The sequence below is a fragment of the Lonchura striata genome, chromosome Z (genome assembly GCF_050655825.1).
Source record: "Lonchura striata isolate lonStrDom1 chromosome Z, ASM5065582v1, whole genome shotgun sequence".
NCBI lineage: Eukaryota > Metazoa > Chordata > Aves > Passeriformes > Estrildidae > Lonchura > Lonchura striata.
In genome coordinates, this window is record NC_140740.1 from 29,884,404 (window position 1) to 29,904,959 (window position 20,556).

A 20,556-nucleotide genomic window follows, 5' to 3' on the forward strand; every position below is an offset into this window, starting at 1 on the left:
CTTTTTTGTTTGCTTTGAGGTTTTGTTGACTTGGTTAGGTTGGTTTGGTTTGGTTTTTTTTTTTTTTTTTTTTTGCTTTTTTTTTGTTTTTTGTTTGTTTGTTTGTTTTTTCTTATTAAGGAAAGAAGCATCATTCTTTCAAGTCTAATTCTAGTTCCTTGGTAACAAGTATCACATGTGTTGAGTTTGATATTCAAGATACATAGTCCTTAAAGAATGACATAAAGTTTTCATCCTGAGTCCATAGGAAAGCTGAAAACTGCTTAAATGTGTCCATGGAGGAGATAAGGTCCTTGGCTCATGCTTTGTTCATCTGTATAAAACTTATTTGCAGCTAAGCTAATAATAATGGTGCATGGCCACCATTAGCTCACACTTCCTATTTCAGATGGCTGTAAAACATCCTGAAGTATCCACTTATTTGCACCTTCATGGCAATGGTAAAAGTTTGCAGCTTCAGTATCTTCCATGGAATAGTTCCTGCCACAGATGATCTCAGGCATTACAACATTTTTGGCTCCAATGTTATTGTTAAAGAAAGACAATAAATGATGCAGAGAAAATTACACTTTATGAAATGAGCAGACCAAGTTTTAAAAAAGCAGGGGGAGGGGGATTTCACGGTGCACATGGATTCTTCATGCCTAGGAGTTCTGATCTTGTAAATACAGAAGAAATCAAGCACTTCCCCAAAACCTGAAGAAGAAACATGATCAGATCTACTAAAAAACAAAGTTCCTGGAGTGCTGATCACCCTTGACTGAATGCTGGAATTGCCATATAAGCCGTCACTCATCCTCAAATTCGAATGAGCAAACTGTTAAGAATGTGATTGAGGGGATCATCTTTCAGCATAAAAAGTATTTCACATTGCTTAAACATATGATTTTCCTATTTCTTGGCATTTAATAGATATGATTTATTATGACATTACAATATTTTTTATGATAGCAATACCATTAATCTTAAAATAATGAAAATCTTTAGGGAAGGGTCACTAACATTTTGCTACTTGAAATATGTCAAATTTCCTGGCCAGCTCTCACAGGAAGTGTTGTTTACCTTACTGCACCTTAATAGGCAGTAGATCCCATGCTGTCAGATATGACCTTTCTCTGTTGTTCAAAATTTAGGGGACACCAGTAGTACTTTGAACAGTTGGTGAGCATGGCACAGAGCCCATCATTTGAAGCATGATACTGAAGTTTGTCAGATGCTTTGGAACTCTTCAAAGCAACAGAACTGACTTCTATTATAACAGGTTATTTGTTTTGACTTTCAGATATGTATCAGAAGCTTCTTCTGTCTTAAATATATGCCTTCTGTTTCTGTCCAAGGTCAGGACTTGATCTGTGCTATGGCCTGAATAAAAAACTCTGCCTTGCTTGCCACAGTCAGAGTGCCTGTGTCAGAGTGTCTGGGACCTCCTGCATCTTCAGCTCCAGGAGCATGTCATTCAGATGTCTTAACTTTGCAAAGTTCAGCAGAAGGGACAAACAGTAATATTTGCACCAGAGCTCCTCACATGTTTTGTACTGCAAGCAAATATTTTCCCACTTCTAACAATCCCTGATATATATGTTCCCACAAGGAGGGGAATGTCCAGTTGTGTCCTTCACCCATCAATCATTTTGAGATTATAAACTATTTGAGAGGAACAGGTAGTTAAACAACACTTTAAAACATTTATTCTAAGTCATAACTATTGTGGGTTTATTATGTGTTAATGGAGGAAAGGAGTGGGTTTGAATTCTCCATGGAAAACATGAGAAAATAAAGTGTTTTACCGACATGAACTGTAAACTTTTAAACATATCCCGCACTGTTAATAAGGACAACCTTCCCATGTGTTGAGAATTTCTCAGAACTGAGAAGTTCTGTCCCTTTTCACATATGTAGAATGAAATGTCACAGCTTTAATTCTGTTTGTGCATTGTTTGGGGAGTTGAGTAGATGAGAATGGCTTTACTGAACAGTGTTGAGAATGAATACAAAGTTTGGAAAACAGGACATGGAAATCCTCCTTAATTTTCTAAAATATCTGTGCTCTTCTTCCCATCATGTCCTTCTCTGCAGTGCTATCTTGTCTATTCTGATCTTTCTAGGACCACATTCTTCTTACCTCATCTCCCTAGTGTGTCAATGCTTCTTCTGTGGGATGGACCACCTCTTTGTACTGGCAAAATAAACTGTTTCCCAAGCTTACAATGTCAACAAGAAGGAAAAGAGACTTTCCTAAAACCTGAATACGTTTTCTGAGAAATATTTAAGTGACACACAGAAGGTCATACTTGTTGGACAGCAGTTAGTTCAGGGCTGCAGGTCCAGCAACCTCCAAGGAGTTGGAGGTTATTGCAAAGTCTTAATAGGAGATCAATATTATGGATGTTGCAAAATATGCTAGGAGGAAAGGGAGAGTCTGCTGATGTGTAAGATGAAGAGTAAAGTTAGGTGAGGCATGTGCAAGGATGAGCAAGGATGAAGGGTTAAGTGGAAAGAGTGCAAAGGCCTGTACCAGGGAAACAGAAAAAGTCCCAGAGTGTAGGTGGTGAGGACTGGGGTAAATGAAAAACAAATGAGAAAAGAAGCATGGAAACAGAAACATGTTAGTCAAGCTGTGTGAAAAAAGAAAGGGAAGATGGGTGAGCCAGCACCAGAAGACAACGTGTTGTGAACCTAATGGGCAACAGCAGCAAAGGCATTGGAAGAGGTAGCAGATGAGGCAAGAAGAGTAGGAAAGATGCAAGCAGTGGAACAGGTTGTCAGAAGGTATTCCCCCACTCCTCAAGTGACAGGACAATGGATTACAGTCTTCTGCTAGAATGTGAAATTTTCACAGCACAGGGGCTCAGAGCTGTTCCCTAGACCTGGAGCGGCCAGCCCAGCTGTACCCAGCATGAGGAAAGCAATACCTGTATTCTATATAGGACAACAGGAAAAGTTATTTCTCTTAAGTAATAACAAAATCTGCAGGAGATACAACCTTTAGGGTGAGCTTATTGAGGTGAATTTTCTTTAGCTCTGGTGACCAAACAGGCTGTAATACCTAATCCAATGCCTCAATTTTTCAGAGATATTTGGTGTTGAAGGTGGCTCTGTTGAAGGTGCAGACTACAGGCCTCAGGAAATTCTCTTGGATTCAAGACAATGTGGGGGGTGTGTGTTGGTTGAAAGTAAATTAAAAGGGGAAAAAAAAAAAAAGGGAAAAAAAAGGAGAGGGAAACCCTGCTTATAATCCTATTTACAATGGGCCCAAGGCAATGGCGTCCAAGATCCAGTGTACCTGGCTTCTGCTCCTGTTAATGCATGGCTCATCGTGATTTAAAAAAGGAGCTGCATCTGAGAAAAAACACAATTTTACAAGGTTTCATTTTTTCTTGCTGGCAATCTGGTCTCAACTGGCAAACCCATTAAGTATCTGTTTAAATGTGAATATGGGATTAATACTACTGATTGTAATGGGGTTAACTATGTATGTATAACACAGTGATGTTTATAGCCTCAACTGAACTATAGGGAATGAGACTCTAAGCTATTTATTGAAAACTCACTTCGGTTGCACATTTATGTACAAAGATTTATGTACAAAGAATTTTTAGAATTGATCACCTAACATGTAGATTTCCCTTGAGAACAGACAATGCTCACTCCTCAGTGACCACACCATTTTCTCATCTTTTCTCCTGCCACAGTGGTAGACAATGTAGGAATATTTGTGTGGTTTTGGTTTTGTTTGGTTGGTTGTTTTTGGGGTTTTTTGTGTTTTTTTTTTTTTTTTTTTGGTTTTTGTTTTTTTGTTTGTTTGTTTGTTTGTTTTTTCCCGGCCGGTACGTGGGGAGCCCCCCTCACCGACCCGACGGTCGCCTCCGGACCAGAGCTTTCTGCAGCCTCGAGCCGCCGCCCTGAGCTGAGACACGGCCGGGACCACCGCGGGGCCGTTCCGTCCGCCCGGGCAATCCCCTCATCCCGGGGTTCCTCGGCATCCAGCATCTCCGGCTCTCCCCCGCCACCTGCACGGCCCTGCGAGGCGTTTACCCCGCAGGCTGCTGAGGCGGACGGGACGGGGGCAGCCGGCAGCCTACCCCCCCTAAGGCTGCCGCGTCGCCGCTGCCCGCACGGGGCCGGTGTCCCCGGGCCGCCGCCGGAGCAGCCCTTGGCGGAGAGGCTTCCCCGGGACGGGGGGGAACCCGACTCCCCTGGCGCGGCCCGTCCCGCCCTCGGGCGCGCTCACTCCCCCGCCCCGTAAGTAGCAGGGCCGCGGCCGTCGGGGCGCAGAGCGGCGGGGATGGGGACCCGCGGCGGGGGACTCTACGTGGGGCGGCGGGCGGCGGCCGTGGGGGCCGCGCTGCTGCTGGCGCTGCTGGCCTCGCTCCTGGCGCTCGCCGCTCTCTACGGGCGCTGCCGGCAGGAGGCGGCGCCGCCGCCGCCCTCGCCCCGCGCCCCCGGCCCCGCCGCCCCTCCGCCGCCCGCTCCTGCTGCCAGCTCCGTTCGCCGCCTGCCCCGCCACCTCCTGCCGCTCCACTACGACTTGGAGCTGTGGCCGCGAGTGCGCCCGGGTCAGGCGGGGCCTTTCGCCTTCACCGGGCAGGTGAACATCACGGTGCGCTGCCTCCAGGACACGGACACGGCGGTGCTGCACAGCGCCGGGCTGCGGAGCCGCGGGGCCGCCGCCGTGCGCGGGCCCCGGTCCGAGCCGGGCGCCGCCGTGGAGGTGGCGGGGCTGCGGCAGGAGGAGGCGGGCGAGGTGGCGGTGCTGGAGCTCCGCGGCCGGCTCCGCGCCGGGCACAGCTACGTGCTGCAGCTGGGCTTCCAGGGCCGGCTGGAGGAGGACCTCGACGGGCTCTTTCTCACCCGCTACACCGACCAGGGGCAGAACAGGTAGGCGGCGGCGGCGGCCGCTGCGGGAACCCCGAGCCCCTGCGCCGACGGCAGCGGGGGTGCTACGGCCGCGGTCGGGGTCGCCCGTGCCGGGAGGCTGCGGGAGCTGGCACCGCGCCGGGCGGAGCTGCTCGCTGTCGGGCGCGGGAGAGGGGACTGACTGCTCCGCGCTGTGTGAGCACCTCCCCGGGAGCGCATCGCGGGCTCCACAGCTTCGGGCTGTGCCCAGGCCGGCTGCTCCGCGCTCCGGAGAGCATCGGCCAGACTGCCCTGGCTCTCCGTCGGCAGGTGACTTGACCTGCAACACGGGCTGGACAACTTCTGGCCTCTCAGTGCCTTTGACTGCAGCGAGGGGGTCAGACGCTATCCGTGCCCAGTGCCTGGGAGATGGAACCCGTCTCAGAATCTTTATCCGGCCCCACACATGTCCGTGTAACACTGACAACTCCCCACCTCCTCAACCTCTGTCTGTGGTGAACCCGGGATTTGGGCAGGAGTTTAGAGACGCTGTCCACATGCAATTTCAGAAGCATGGCGGAGTAGGATGGATGCTTTAAACAGCTGTGCCTTCCTTGTAGGTGCTAATGGCACATGAACTTGTTCAGCTGTTATCAGACAATCCGTGACTTGCATTGTGGGTGCTATCAGGATGCTTTTCTTCTCTTTTGAACTCCAAAGTCAATGCTGGAACAGTGTCCACTTATCAACTAGTCAATCATCTAAATAATTTTCACCCTCAAAACAATCCTTTTCCTTTTCCTTTTCCTTTTCCTTTTCCTTTTCCTTTTCCTTTTCCTTTTCCTTTTCCTTTTCCTTTTCCTTTTCCTTTTCCTTTTCCTTTTCCTTTTCCTTTTTCCTTTTTTATTTATTTTTATTGTTTATTTTTTTTCTTTTTCTTTTTCAAGGAAAAAATGATAATTTGTTAAGCCTTAGAGAAAAGTGCAATATGACTATAAGTATTTTGGGAAGCACATTCTGTTTTTATTTAATTGCTGGTTCTTCATTCACTGATTGTTGTTCACAGGATTATTCCTGCAAGCTAAGAAAAATATAGAATTTTTTTATTTACATAGTTTTATAAATATCCAAATTAGAAAGGAATAAGTACTTAATTACTTAATAACTTAATTCTGTGCCACTGTACTCTCTAATGTGGTATAAATTCAATGAAGTCCTATCTGAGTGATGCCTAAAGATTTTTGGGGTTTAAGTATTTTTTATATATTTGCAGCTTTTTGGACCATTTATATGTGATTACTCAGATCCTGGTATTTTTCTGCTCTTTCTCTTACATTTTAGAGGAATAAGCTAACTTTCCAACACATTCCTGAAATGCTGTTTAGTCTTATTTTCAAGCAGAGGACCTACAAGAAAAACATTTTTTTTCCAGTCAGAATCTGAGAAGACATAACAAGAAGTGGGCCAAAGAAGCCCTGGACCAACTCCAATGGGAAAGTACCTATGGGAAAAATTACCTTTCCAACTGGTCTTCTCATTGGACAATGTTTGTTATGTCCATATTATATGATAACAAATATGATAAATTGTTAAACTTATAAAAGTTGTAGAAATTTGAAACTGGCAAGCCCACAGACCATAAATGTGGAGGCACCTGGAAGCTTCCAATAAATAACTGCTTTTTTATCTTACAGTTTTAATACTGTTGCAAGAGCTTTTCTCTTTTGATATCAGGCAACATAAGAAATACTGAATTAGATGCTGATTCTTTTTTATTCAGGCTGTACATAATTCAGAGTATCTGGAAAAAAAAAAGTTGTTATTAGCCTTGCTGGAACATTAGAAAATAAGAAAAAAGTTTTAAATTATTCAAATAATGTGTATAATTAAGTTTCCAGGTGTTTAGAGGGTTTATGACAAATGCTCCTTTTCATTCCTAGCTCATCATAAAGCTCACCACTTTTTAACCAGAAAGTCTGGCTAAAAAGATGACCGTGGTATTTAGACAATGGAATAAATCAAAGAAAATCCACTGAGTGTAGATGTAATGTACTGTTTTTTTATTTGTTCCCGATAACTGATATTTGGTATTTATTTGTTCCTAATTACAGATATTATTGAATGATTTTGCGTATTTTTTATTTGTCTTTAAAAAAGGTTTCCTCTGAATTGAAGGTATGCAATAGTATATGCAACTATTATATATATTATATATATAAAACTATATTATATAACTATATGTAAAATAGTTATTTTTCCTTCACTAAGACTTAGGTCATCACTTTACCAGCCATTTCCTAACCTGATGTGTTCCAAAAACACTGAAGGGGTTTTGCTTGGAAGAGATACGTTTTGAGTGATTTGTAAGGTCTGTCAAGGTATTAATGACAGAAGAAGTTTGATCCTAATGGATTACATAGATGAGGAGTGATAAAAATCTTTCAGTGCCCTTCAGCTGTCAGTACAAAGCCAGTTACTGTTCTGCAAGGAAACTCACACTTCCAGCAGACTGTCCTGTAATTTTTCTAAAGTGACTTGTACCAGTCTTCAGCAGACCCTTGGGTCCTGCAAAGGCTTTCTGAGTTCAGCACCTGACTGAAACCAACAGCTGTAATAGAAAATGTGACCTCTGTCTATGGTCATGCAGTCCTGTATTTCTGGCATGTGCTAGAAGCCTTAGTGGCTTTTGTGATTTCTGCTTGAGGAACTGCTGAGGATCTCTAATTTCAGAAGAGTCTGAGCAAGGCAAGCTTTGAGAAGTGAAGTCCCTGAAATGTTTGTTCCATCTGAACTTTCTTTTTTATTGGGCATATTTCTTGGTCAGCTAACCCCACTGTTGTTGGTCTGAGTTAGAAAGCTGTTTGGAGTGACAGCTATTTTCAGAAGTCTTAGCCTTACCTCTGTGAAAAAAGAATAAATCAAGGCTACAACTTCACTGAATATTCAACACAGAAATTTTTTGTTATCAGTTTGACTCTATGTGTTTTTACCGATGCTGACAATTCCTACTACCCTCCTGATCATGTCTTATACACAAAAGAAAACACTGAAAAATGGGAGCACTCACTATGGATAAAGGGTAGCCCATATCTGCAGTGCTTGCAGGATCAAAGGAAGTGAAAAGGGAAGAAGCTCACACTTCTCGAGCTTTAAATGTTTGAAGGGTTTCCTCTGGAAATGGGGAATCAGTATTCTGCATGTAGCTGTGGTAGTCCATATCATGATGTGGTAGGCAGAAAGATACAGAAACCAGTTTTGCTCTTCTTTTCTAGTGCTGGTGGCTCAAACATACACAATGCAGGGGTTTTGTTGTTCATTGTTCTGCACAGAGATCTTCTTGCACTACCATAAATGAGCTCATGTGTGCTACTTCAGGGTTAAAGGATCCCATAGGCTTTACTATGAAGTGCAGGCTTTATGCATGTCGCTGTTTGCATCAGTATTTCAAAATCCTTTTGGAATTTTTCTTGGAAACCACTATGCATGCGTCCTGTGCATAAAATACTTGACTGGATAGGGCTAAACAGGCATTCCAAAATGTAACTGAACGCAGTATTTGCACTGATTTTTTATTAGTTGCTTCTGCACCAATTACTAGAATATAGTGCAGATCTGAGTCATTACCCACTTACATATGGGTGCTGTCCCGATGGCTCCCAGCTCATTTGGGATGCCTCAGTGCTAACAATAAACATTTTTGACCTTGGTGTGAATAAACTGCTGGAGAGCACCTCAACTACAACAGAAAAATATTTGCCCTGTAGTAGTGAGGTCACAGAAGCAGGAGATCATTCTGTTCTTGTATGCCCAGCTGCTGGTACTCCTTGGCTGACAGATCTGGAGCTTTGAACACCCTTGCATGTGTATTTTTTCTAATTCTTGGTATGAATTGCCCTCATGTGAACAGCTCAGACGTACAGCTTGTTGAGAGTTCTGCCACAATACATTGATTTATCTTTTACTTTCAGCAAGTGTGTGTTGCAGAAGAGTCAGAGATATCTCCAACAGTTATTTCAGGTTTTAATATTTAACAATTAATAAGTATTAAGTACAAACAGATATTTTAGTATTTAGTAAGTATGGATGGATTAGAAGTCAATGCTCTACACTTAAAGTTGTGATGGCGTACAACGATTATTAACTAAGTTCCCTATAAAAAATCTTTTCTGCATGAAGGCAGAAAATGTCCCCAGCTCTTCCATGTCTGGCACCAGGTAGTCTTACGACTTCAAGGGTAACCTTGAGAGGTATACCCCCTTGAGGGGAGATTGCTGCCCTGCAGCCAGGTGTTGTGGAGGCAGAGCTCAGCAGACTGATAGCTACACATAGTATGGTGCAAAGCGATTGATTTGTAGTCAGTTTTTCTGCTATTAATGCAGTTCCTACCATTTACCAGTCTAGTCCAGTGTCCAGTTTTAGTTTGTTGCTGAATTCTCACTGACAACCTCACACAGTAGGATTAACCTTGATTAGACCTACTTGCTGAGGATCTGAGTGCAGCGAAGCTCACTTGATTCATGCAGGAGGAGTGCATCTGTCACAGTGTGCCACAGAGATCTGCCTCAAGTGAGGTGTAGCTCCTTAGCATAAAGGAGCTTTTATAATATTATTCTGGGCTTGCTGGTCAGTGGGACAGCACTGGTGCTGTATTCACAAGGGAGCTTCTCAGTGGCATTTGTCAGAGTTGTGCAAGTGCATGCATGTGCAGGTAGTTAACATTTATCACTATGTTTTATAAAAATGTGTGTTTAATAATAAAAATGCATGCATTAGCGGGAAGAACATAAAGAGATACAGTCTGCTGTATGGAAAGCTTTAATTGACTCTGTTTTAGCAAACTAACAGAAATGCTCAAATATTTAATCTGGGAAATGCTTGCAAGGAAAAAACCCAAATGCAATTTTAAAAAATTGCTTTTCTCTACAAACATTCAAACTGAACTGGCCATTGGGTATGGGGATTTAGTAATGACTTTAAATAATAGCTGAATCTTTTCCAAATCTGCATATCCATGTGCTTCACTTGCTGCTTTTTCTGATTTGTTGTCTCTATGTGTTATATATGCATTTTAATCAGCTATGGCATACTGAATTAATCTTATTTGCATTTTTAATACAGAATGCTCATTGCCTCCCAAATGGAACCAACGTATGCCAGGAGAGTTTACCCATGTTTTGATGAACCTGCCATGAAGGCTACATTTAATATCAAAATTATCCATGACCCAAGCTATGTGGCTCTTTCCAACATGCCTGCTATTGGTAGGTAAACAACAACTTTATGTATGTCTTTTTCTCCCGCTACGTTACTTTCAAAAAGGGTGCAATTCACCTGAGAAGTTTATGTCACCAAAAAAGTGTTCTGTTGTCTATTTGCTAATGTCTTCAAAAGGCACAGAAAATCTATGCCTATGAGCTTAAAAATCTGGGCACTGTTATTCATAATTCTCTGATGGTAACCATTCCGTTAAACAATTTTATCACTTGTGGTGTGCTCTCCTCTGCCTGCTGGAGGCTGCACAGAGTTTGACGTCTGATATTTACTGCTTCGTTAGTGTGTCTGTCATATTGTGTGATGTAATTTTCAAGCAAAATGGTGTCTCCAGGAATGCAAAGTATGTATTTGTGACATCAAGGGATTCCTTTAATTCTCAATAGATGTTAAGATGTTTATAACAAACAAAAATATTTTTTCCAGGCAGAGACATTCCAGCCTCCTGTGTATGTGCAGAATAGAAACAAGGACTATAAGGCTCTGGAGATGTTCCTTCTGTCCCTTGCTGGGATCTCAACTGGGATGTCTGTGGAGTATAAGATTCCAAACAAATTTTCTAAATTAGTATTCCTAGAGGAACTGTTGGGTCTCTTGCCTCCTTCTTAAAAACTCTTTTTTTGCAGTTCAATGCCATTAGTCTTTATTTTTCAACTAAATAATTTTCAGTCATAAGATTAAGTTTCATGATATTTGCATAGAAACTAAATAACTTAGGAATTATAATAGGTGGGATTGCTGTGACAATCATTGGAAGCATTTTCTACTCCAAAGAATCTTGCCTATGTCCTTCTTACTTCGAGGGAAGGTATCTGATTAAGTATTTAATTCTTAGGCAGACCTGACCAGTATTTTGGTCATAACAGGTTGTATGTTTTAGATAGGTAGCATGGGATAAATTGCCCTCAGCTTGCCCACAGCTTAAAACTGATGGAGTTTGATACCCTTCCAAGACTTTAGTCAGGAAGCCAAAGAGTGAATATTTGCTCCTTGCATGGAAGGTCGCAGCTCTGGTACATGTCAGTAGCAACAAGTCTGGCTCCTTTCCTTCTCCCAGAAACATGAGTTAGTGTAGGAATACACCATATTGAAGAAGGGGGTAAAAAATAAACATGCAGAAAACACAAAATTCCTTGTTTATTATGGAAGAACTTTGGTTTGAGTATTTCTTTGGCTTTTTTCCTAGATGTATCTGAAGTGAAGGATGAAAATGGAAGCCTGTGGAGAGTTACCACATTTAACACTTCACTGAAAATGTCAACTTACTTGACTGCTTTTGTGATTTGTGATTTCGATTATGTCACCAGAACTGAGCGGGGAAATGAGGTATATATGAGGCTGTCTAACACATAATAGAAATTTACCACAGAAGTTGGCCCTCTGGTGCCTTGTGTGGTTTGAAGACATCACAGACATTAACTGTGTAACATTTCCAAACTATCTACTTATGTAGCAAAACTGCTAACATTTGTTCCATAGATATTTCTGCAGAAAGCTTTCCTTTGGAACAATTAGTTATTGTGTTGTCCTGTTCGTTTCATACAACTGCGCAAGTAGGTATGGCCTATGTATGTTAAAATCTAGGAGAAGCTACTCTGCAGAAAGTACTGGTTATAATTCATGATCTTCTTACTTTCTTAGGTGTCTTAGTTGTAAAACATACCCATTTCCACTGCTGTGACTAACCACTGATGTGCCTTGTTCCTCAAGGTCCATTGAGGAGCCACATGGCGACATCAGTAGGCGTAACACTGTGCTCCAAACATTTTGTATACTAGTATATTAACCTTCTATTCCACAGTATGCACTTTTTAGCCTACAAAAGTGACTGTTTTGGGTCTGAAGTTTCTTCATCTGTGAGTATGCACCTTTTTTCTTAAGATTAAAACAGCCAAGGCTTGTTGAGAGGAGCTGTGAAAAAATGTACTGCATGGGCAGCAGTTGCTTCACTTCTTTTCTTTCATTCAAAATCAACAGGGAAAAGATGAATCAAGTTTTTCCAAAATAAGTAGTAAGTTCAAGCATAAAGCTATTAAAGATAGGATTTACTTTATCTCCTTATTAAATGAGAGCACTTCATGGTTCGTTCACTCTCATCCTACTGGGGAAAGGTGGGACAATGTAAATGGACACTGCAGAGATTGTCTAAGGAGCACAGTCTTTTTTAAAGGGAAGATTGGATATGGCATGTGAGACCTGCCATCTCCTGTGTTGAACTTGTTGGGTACTTACAGCTATGGCTGTGGTGGCTTTTTCTTGGGCCTAGTTCTTGGACTGAGTTCTTAGACTGAGGAATCAACAAAGCAGAGTATTCAAATGAGCTGTTTTTCAAAGGGAAAAGGCACTGCCTGTGTTCTGTGAGATTGAGTGGAGAGGGTATTTCACCCCTTGGTTTTGGACAGAGATGCTCAGTTTTTGCCTCCACACTATTTGTGTGACCATGTTTATTGTGCCTGTTTTGATGTTTCTGGTAACCTGAAACACTCAAAGCTCATACTAGGATTAGGATTTTAAGATGCTAGTTGTGTTTAGGTTTTGCAAAATTAAGTGATCAGGTCTTTGAATCTTTTCTGAAGCCTTGGTGGAGAAGAGGGCCTCTCTTGACTGAATATGTTTTGTTTTTTTTTTCCCATTGTGAATTAAATCCTAATGCTTCCCAGTTATGCTTTTAGAGTTTGGCTGTGCAGCTCCTTGTGAGATCATGTGTTGCATTTAGATGCAAGAAATGTGATGATTTTGACCTGCTGGGCACCTGGCAGAGTGTCTCTTGTTCAGAGATACATGATGGAGATATAAACCTTTTCTCAGGCTATTCCATCACTTTTGCGCAAGCAGCTGCTCTCTTCAGCAACGGTACAAAGTTAATGGGCACAGGAGGGGAAAGATTTTTTCCTGCTGTGGTCTTCATTACTCAGAGGTACAGATGTCATGTCTTCAGATGTCACCTGTTCTTTCCCGCAGAGGGGAGGCTAGTGGTCTCAGAGAAAGTTCAGGAGGAGAGAACATGTGCATGTTAGGACTGCAAACACTCTCTGGACATCTATTTCTCTCTCTTCAGGTGGGCTAAACACAAGCTTGTTGCCCAGACACACTCACTGGAATACATTGCTTTAAGTGTGTAATTCTAAATAGTTTTGCAGTGTTTTTCACTTAAGAAAATAAAATCTATGATTTCATTTGTTCCTGCAGTGTATAGTTGTATTCAAATCTTTGTCCTTTTGAAGTACTGGAACTCTGCTAGATTTTAGCAGGATCAGTGTCTGTGCTGCATTGTGTTAAGTCCAGTAAAACTTCAGTTGGACTTTTTTAAATTAAAAACTTCATTGCATGGTCTGGAGTGGACAGACAGCATTTTTCATTTCAACAATGACTCACAGAAGAGAAGCAAAGAAAATGAAATGTAAGGATTGTTTAAAATAATTCTTCCTTGTTTTATTTCAGATACGTATTTGGGCCCGGAAGGAGGCAGTTAAAAATGGGTATGTTGACTATGCTTTAAATATCACAGGCCCAATATTTTCATTTCTGGAAGACATACTTAATGTCAGCTACCCTCTGCCAAAGACAGGTGAGATGCCTTATTTTCTGGAATGGATCAGAAATGGCTGCTGATGGTGGAATGCTCACAGAAGCTATGGGTTTTTTTTCAGGGTTCTCCTTTTACAGTGTACCACATTCGTGGAATAAACCCCCTAAACTTTAAATCACTGGATTCTCCTTTCTGTCTCATGGCTTTTGCTAACCTATAACTCAACATTCTTATCTTTGCATTCCACTTATTCTTTTAAAGACAATTTTCCTAATAAAAGGGGCAGGTTGTACAACAAAGTGGGTTGAAAGGTGTAGTTCAGTCACATGGGCTGTCTTTGGGATCACAGATCACAAAATGCAAGGGTGTTGTAGTTTCTATGTCCTTTAAGTAAATCCACACTGCCTATATGCAGCCTATGTCGCCACAAAGCATTCCTTGCTTTCTTCAGTATCTTCTGGTCTTGTCTTGGGTGTTCCTACACATTCCTCCCCAGAAAAACAGGGAGGATTGCCCTGCAGGAAAACATTGTCTCTACTTCAAATGGACATTGGGTAAGTTGGTTCAGTCAAACTTCAGTCAAAAAAAAAATGATGACACCATGTAGTTTCACTGTGCTGTTTGTTTGCTACTTGTGCTTGGATTCTCAAGGGTTTCAGCATTAATATTATGGGAAAATGGGTAGAATATTGAGAAGACAGTAAACAGTTCTTATCTAAAATTACTTCTCAGCCTACCAATTATTTTAGAACATTGCAGGACTGGGGGAAAGGAATTTCCCTCTTTTCTTGACTGGATAGTTTGTTATTTGTCAAATCTGTAGTTTGGCACTTGAAAGAAATAAATTTTATTATGTGTGAATTTTTTTATCTCGGTATATTTCTAATGACTTGTAGAATTAAGCACTATACTTCCTTTGGAAAATGCAATATATGCAGTCTACACTCTTCTAATTTTCTTGTTTTAGTAATCTTACAAGCTAGTCAAGGGCTATAGATTCTTCTGTTTCATGCTTGCGTTCTTGTGTTTAGCAGCAATGTCGATACATTAATTAATTAGCATAAAACTATTACACAACAGAAGTAGAGAAACAGTATTGTAGACTTCCTGCTAGGCAGGATTTCAGTTTCAGAGAGGGCTGTAATACCATTACAATCTCCACTGTAATGCCATGCAATATCCACTGGATTTCCCAGTGTCTTTCTTTGAAGTTTCACTTAAAAAATAGTAAAATTAGACCAATCTGCCTCCTTGTAAATGCAAGAGATTTCTATTGCAAACTCCAAATGTGAAATTAAGAAGGAGCACATTTAAATACAGGGGTCTTCAAGGGTTTCTGTACACCTGATTTTAATGCCATTGTAAGTGAGATCTCCTGCCCCAAGGCTGGATAAGGGCTGTCTCTCCAAAAGTGAAATACTTTTGCTGTAAAATGGAGGCAATAATCCCAATTGAGATGCAGTCTACTTGTAATGGGATTCAGCACCATGCTTGCATTAATTGCCTTACTTTTTGACAGCAGCTTTCTTGTGGTCAGCTGCCTCTAAATGCTTTGTAACCTTTTCCAAATTTTGATTTTTGCTGCTGGGTTTAAACAGTATGTGTTTCCTTGAGACCCTAATTGTTTTGTCTGGCTCTCACATTTGAAAAGTAATCCCTGTACTTAAGGCAGAAAGGGCAGTACAGAGGTGACAATCTTGCTGTGTACATAAAGAGATGATGTTTCTAAGGCACCTTTCAAACAAGAGTGTAAAAGATACCTCTTCTCACACAGCTCAAAGAGCAAGACTTTTTTTTATCAGTTGCTAGGCTGAAAAAAAGGTAATTATTATCCTACCCAAACACAGGAGAAACACCCAGAGAAAGAGTTCTGACAGCAATGAACATATATTCTCTTCTAACCACAATTTTCATTTAGAACATTTGTAGGTAGAAAATACAGTACAGATCTGGGCTTTGTGGGAATTAATTATGTGGCTTCCTGAAAGAATGGCATCGTAGGTGAAAAGCATGACAAGAAGAAATTTCAGTGATCATATGCAAGTTTTGCTGTAATGCCACAAAGAAGCACTACCATGTATTATCCTTCAGTGGGGTGCTGATCCAGTGTGAGCATTAACATTGTGAGCACTTTATTTATGAAAATGTTTAAGATAACACTTTTTTGTGTGTGTGTCTGTTTGAATCAATTTAGATCTGGTCGCACTGCCTGATTTTGGAGCAGGTGGTATGGAAAACTGGGGGCTAATGATTTTCCAAGAAGCATCGTTGATGAACCTCCCAAGTGATGAATTCACAAGCAGGAAGGCAATGATTGCCTTAATTGTGTCACATGAACTAGGACACCAGGCATGTGGTAAAAATTCTATACATGTATTTACATTATTTGCCTGTGACATTTTTTCCTCACAGTTTGCTGATGATGCAGTTATTGATTAATAGAAGCAAAATAATCACTTAGCAGTAGAGAGTGTATATGAGCACCAGAGAACTGAAAGCCTATTTGATCATATGTTCTGCTGATAAAGCAATGTTAAAAGTAGGTTCTCTCATCTTACAGACTGATTGTACAAGACTCATTGATGCAAAACTGTTAATGAGATACTTTTTTTTTCTTACACAGTATTTGAATGACATGAGAGAAGGACACTAGGGATGTAGGGATGACAGTACTCTCCATACAATGAACTTACCATTTTGTTAGGACACTCATACTGAGTTTATCAGTATTCTTTTATAGTGGCAGTGCATGTACATATTGCAAAGGGTATTTGTTTTTCTGTAAGACACAGCCCATAGTAAAATAGAACAAAACTAATGTAAAAATACTTTGGCCTGGATCTTTGCCCAGATTTCATAGAGATTTATGAATTCTTTCTTACTTTATTTGCAATGATAATACAATTGCACTTCCTTATTGACAATGTTTAATTTCCTGTTATTTGACAGAGCAACAATTATTTACACTTAGTCAGTAAAATCAGCAAAAAAAGCTTAACTTGGCTAGTGCACTTTTATGCCTTTCTGACAAGGTCTGTACCTTTGCATACGTTCAGATGAGCAGAGTGTTTTTACTGAGGCCAAAGAAATAATACAATAAACTTGTAGTTCTGTTTTTTAACAATTAGAAAATAAAATGTAAATCCAGAAAGGATCAGTTTTTTGTTAAGTATTAAATGCCAGATATGAGTACACAGCAGCTGTTTCAGAAGATTTGTACTTGGCCTGAGAGGGGTTTGCTGGTTTTGGAAATGGTTATTTCCCCAGTTTTGTGTATCATTCCTTTGACAATTTCTCTTTGTTAAGAGCATGGAAAGATGATTTTGTAATTGTTTGATAAATGCCCTACTTTTAATAATAGCCTGGTATGATATTTTAGAAATTTAACTTATAGTGAGAAGTCTTTAAAATGAAATATTCTTTATGAATTACATAATGCACTGAGATTGATCCTCATGGTATGAAATTGTAAATTAAGCAATTTAAAAATTACTGCTCTGAACCTCTTGACTTTTTCTAAAGTACATCTTTTTCTACTGAATTTTCACTACCTGAAGGAATGTTCATCATTTTATTCAATTTACATGTAGACATTAAATAAATTTACTTCATCAGCCTGTTTATGTGTGTTTAACCAGAAAAAGCTGTTTAACCTGCAAAAACTGGAAAACAGCACTCCAAGGAGATTTTGAGATGTTTTATCTTTTAATTTAAGTGGTTTGGAAATCTGGTTACAATGAACTGGTGGAATGATTTGTGGCTTAATGAGGGCCTGGCAACTTATTTTGAGTACCTGGGAGCTACCTTTGTTGAACCCAAGCTTTCCCTGGTAAGTGCCTATGCAAAGTTCCATCACGTAAGAAAGGTGTGGGAGATGGGATTTAATTGAACAGTGCTATTATAAACTTCACTCCTTGGGGAAAGACCAGTAGGTCTTGCTTCTATCCCTGTAGGTCTCCATCTGTGGGGGCACCGTGATCATATCCAGCCCTCTACAGCTGGTGCAGAGAACAGGTGGACAGCTGGGGTTCTGCAGTAGCAAGGAGTGGGTGTTTGGCCCTAGATCTGTCATGTAGCAAACCCAGATTTCTCTCCTGGATCCTTTTGTAGCTGATGGTTTTCCTCCTCACCTGCCACACTCTTTTCTAATTATCCCAGTCCTCAGGTATCTTTACCAGGCAGAGATTAGGCCAGGTCATTTTGAGTCTGCTTACTCCACTGCGTCCCTGGATGTCTGGTTGTAGATAAGATCAATACAGTTCACGTAGCTAATCCAACAGCAGGGTAAAATTCCTTCCCATTCTGCCCAAATGGGAATAAGTATAAATCCCATGGCATATTAGAAGACTCTGTCCACTGTTAAACTGAGAGACAGATGGATAGGGGCTGGTAATTGCAGTCATGAGATGAGGTGCACTTCTCCATGCAATTAAATGTCTGTTCATGGTGCCATTAGCTTCTGAAGGAAGAAAGGGCCTTAAATCTGGGCAGTTGCTCCAGGGTGCTTTTTATTTGGCTAAGTTGAAACACCTTTTGTTAATTTCCTTTTTGCATTCACCAAAGCTCTTAATTACATGTTTGATTAGAAACAAATAAAGGCATGCAAAACAATTTCTGTCAGGAGGATTTCTAGGTTACAGGATATGCCTATCTTCTTTTTTTAATTTCAACAACAGCTCACTTTATTCTTTGCAATAAAGTGTCTTAATACCACTAAAAAGTGTAAAGGTTCCAAATTTTAAATTGGAAATAAATTATTGACTTCTTTTTAATTAAAACATTTAATTTAGAAGCTTGCCTTTCTGAAATCAGCAGTTGTAATTTATGTCCATAAAGTAAATATTAACACTGGGCAATTGTTCTGTTTGATACATTGCAGTTAGGTAATATGCTTTGGGAAAGTAGACTAAATCACTTAAGTGTAAGAATATAGGCCTTTCTTGCAAAGTTTTGTGAGTCGTAAATGTTCACAGAGTCACAGAATGGCTGAGGTTAGAAGGCACATGTGGAGGTAATCTTGTCCAGCCTCCCTCAACAAGCAGGGCCACACAAGATCCAAGTGCCCAAGACTGCCCAGACAGCTTTTGAATGTCTCCAAGGATGGAGGTTTCATAACCTCTCGGGGCAACCTGTGGAAATGCTCAGTCACCTTCACAGTGAAAAAGCTGTTCCTGGTGTTCAGAGAGAACCTCCTGTGTTTCAGTGTGTGCCCATTGCCTCTGGTCCTGTCACTGGGCACCACTGGAAAAGCCTTCTCTGTCCTCTGCTCAGCTTCCCTTCAGGTGCATACACTGGCAAGATCCCTCTGAGCCCTCTCTTCCTCAGACTGAGCAGTTCCAGCTCACTTAGCCTGTTCTTAGAGGAGAGGTGCTCCACTCCCTTCTCTGTGCTGTTGACTGTGGTAGGTGACAATTACTCAGGAGACATTTTCTGAGGAGACACTTTCCTTCCCTATTTCTCATGGGGTGACAGCAGCAATGCCACATTGCTAAACCCTGGTACCTTCAGTAGCTTAGGTTTTAGGTTATTGCTCAGGGTTGCAGCAAAAGAAATGGGGAATTTAGGAGGAATATGTTGCCATATTCATAACAGCAGTAAATGAAATACAGGCTTTCAGTTTTCAGTATTTGTTCATTTGCTGTTTAATATAGTTGACTTATTTTTGCCTGAGGATTTCATTGTAACTGACTGTCAGGCCCAAGCCCATAGTACTTTGAAGATGTAATATTTTCACTGATCACTGGTGCTGCATGTAGAAAATGTCAGGATCATGTATGTAGTCCCCTGTTCTTCAGTAGAAAGCTAGGGAGTTGGGGAGCTTGTTTATAGACAAATTATTCCTAATAGTGCTAATTCCTCATTATCTCCAGAGAATTAGTATCTTCTGTTCATCTCACATGACAAGATTTGTCTTCTTCTTGCAGGATAAAATCTTTTATGCTCATGTAGTACAACCTGTCTTAAGGGAAGACAGTGAAATAGCTCGATCACTGTCAGAGAGTGAAGACAAGATCAAAGGATCTTTTTCTTTAATGTCTCTGTTTGACAACATCACATACAGCAAGGTAAAAATCCAGAAATTTTTTCCCATTTATTGCAGATTCTAAGCTAATGTCACAAGGTAGATTTGGAAGGAACTGAACAAAACTATTTTGTCATGCAAAATGTGTTTCAGCACACGTTCAGCACACACAAATTTATTGGGTGTTGCAAGTCTACTTGGCTATGAAGGAAGACGTGAAAATATTTTTAACATCTGTAAAATATGAAGTGTGGATGTAGACCAACTAGCATCTCTGGAACATTTTAAATCATATTGCAACAGTAATTGCAATAATAATTTTTTTTTTTTTTCATTTTTTTTATTTTGTACTCTAGGGGGCTTCTATAACCTGGATGCTTTCTGTTTTCCTGACTGAAAAGTTGTTCATCAGAGCACTTATTGTAAGTTTGAAAAAATAACCCCCTTTGTCTTGATTTATACATTTGAAAATGCCAGTTGTACAAAAAAAACTTGCCTTGCTAATGGTTTTCATCGAACCTCTGTGACTTCTGATGTTTCTCTTTGTTTCCCCACAGTCATATCTGAAAGAATTTTCTTTCTCAAATGCTAATCAAGATAATCTGTGGACCCACATCCAGATGGTACTCATTTTATGTCTCTAGTGTTCTTTCCCTTTGGCACAATCCGGATTTAAGGCATAAACTGTTTGTAGAAGACTGCATTGAAATGTGGCTATCTGTAGTGCAGTCTTTGTCCTACATAAAATTTCCTTTGCCAGTTCTCCCAGCTAATGTCTTTTTAAGCATTTATTTGGCTGCTTTGATGCAGCTGAGATCAGTGGGACAGAGTACATGGAGTAGAGACATGAGATAGGAAATCAGGACCAGGCAAAGTTTTGGGTTCCATGGTCATTACA

The 20,556-nt window shown here is 40.7% G+C and overlaps 1 protein-coding gene across 4 annotated transcripts in view; it reads left to right on the forward strand.

Annotated features, from left to right (window-relative positions):
• LVRN (laeverin) overlaps positions 1–20,556 on the forward strand; it is an 83,377-nt gene that overhangs the window by 31,996 nt on the left and 30,825 nt on the right. For 2 of the 4 annotated variants that reach the window (XR_014951255.1, XM_077790376.2), the window contains exons 1-9: positions 4,271–4,878; positions 9,955–10,097; positions 11,294–11,433; positions 13,549–13,675; positions 15,831–15,985; positions 17,352–17,465; positions 19,561–19,701; positions 20,015–20,080; positions 20,216–20,281. Coding sequence is in view for 3 of the 4 variants with exons in the window: in XM_077790376.2 (XP_077646502.1) it covers positions 4,286–4,878; positions 9,955–10,097; positions 11,294–11,433; positions 13,549–13,675; positions 15,831–15,985; positions 17,352–17,465; positions 19,561–19,701; positions 20,015–20,080; positions 20,216–20,281 (1,545 nt within the window). In the remaining variant the exon portion in view is untranslated. Of the gene's footprint in view, positions 1–4,270; positions 4,879–9,954; positions 10,098–11,293; positions 11,434–13,548; positions 13,676–15,830; positions 15,986–17,351; positions 17,466–19,560; positions 19,702–20,014; positions 20,081–20,215; positions 20,282–20,556 lie in introns of those variants that run through there. The other 2 variants (XM_085566619.1, XM_085566620.1) reach the window with 1 other exon arrangement.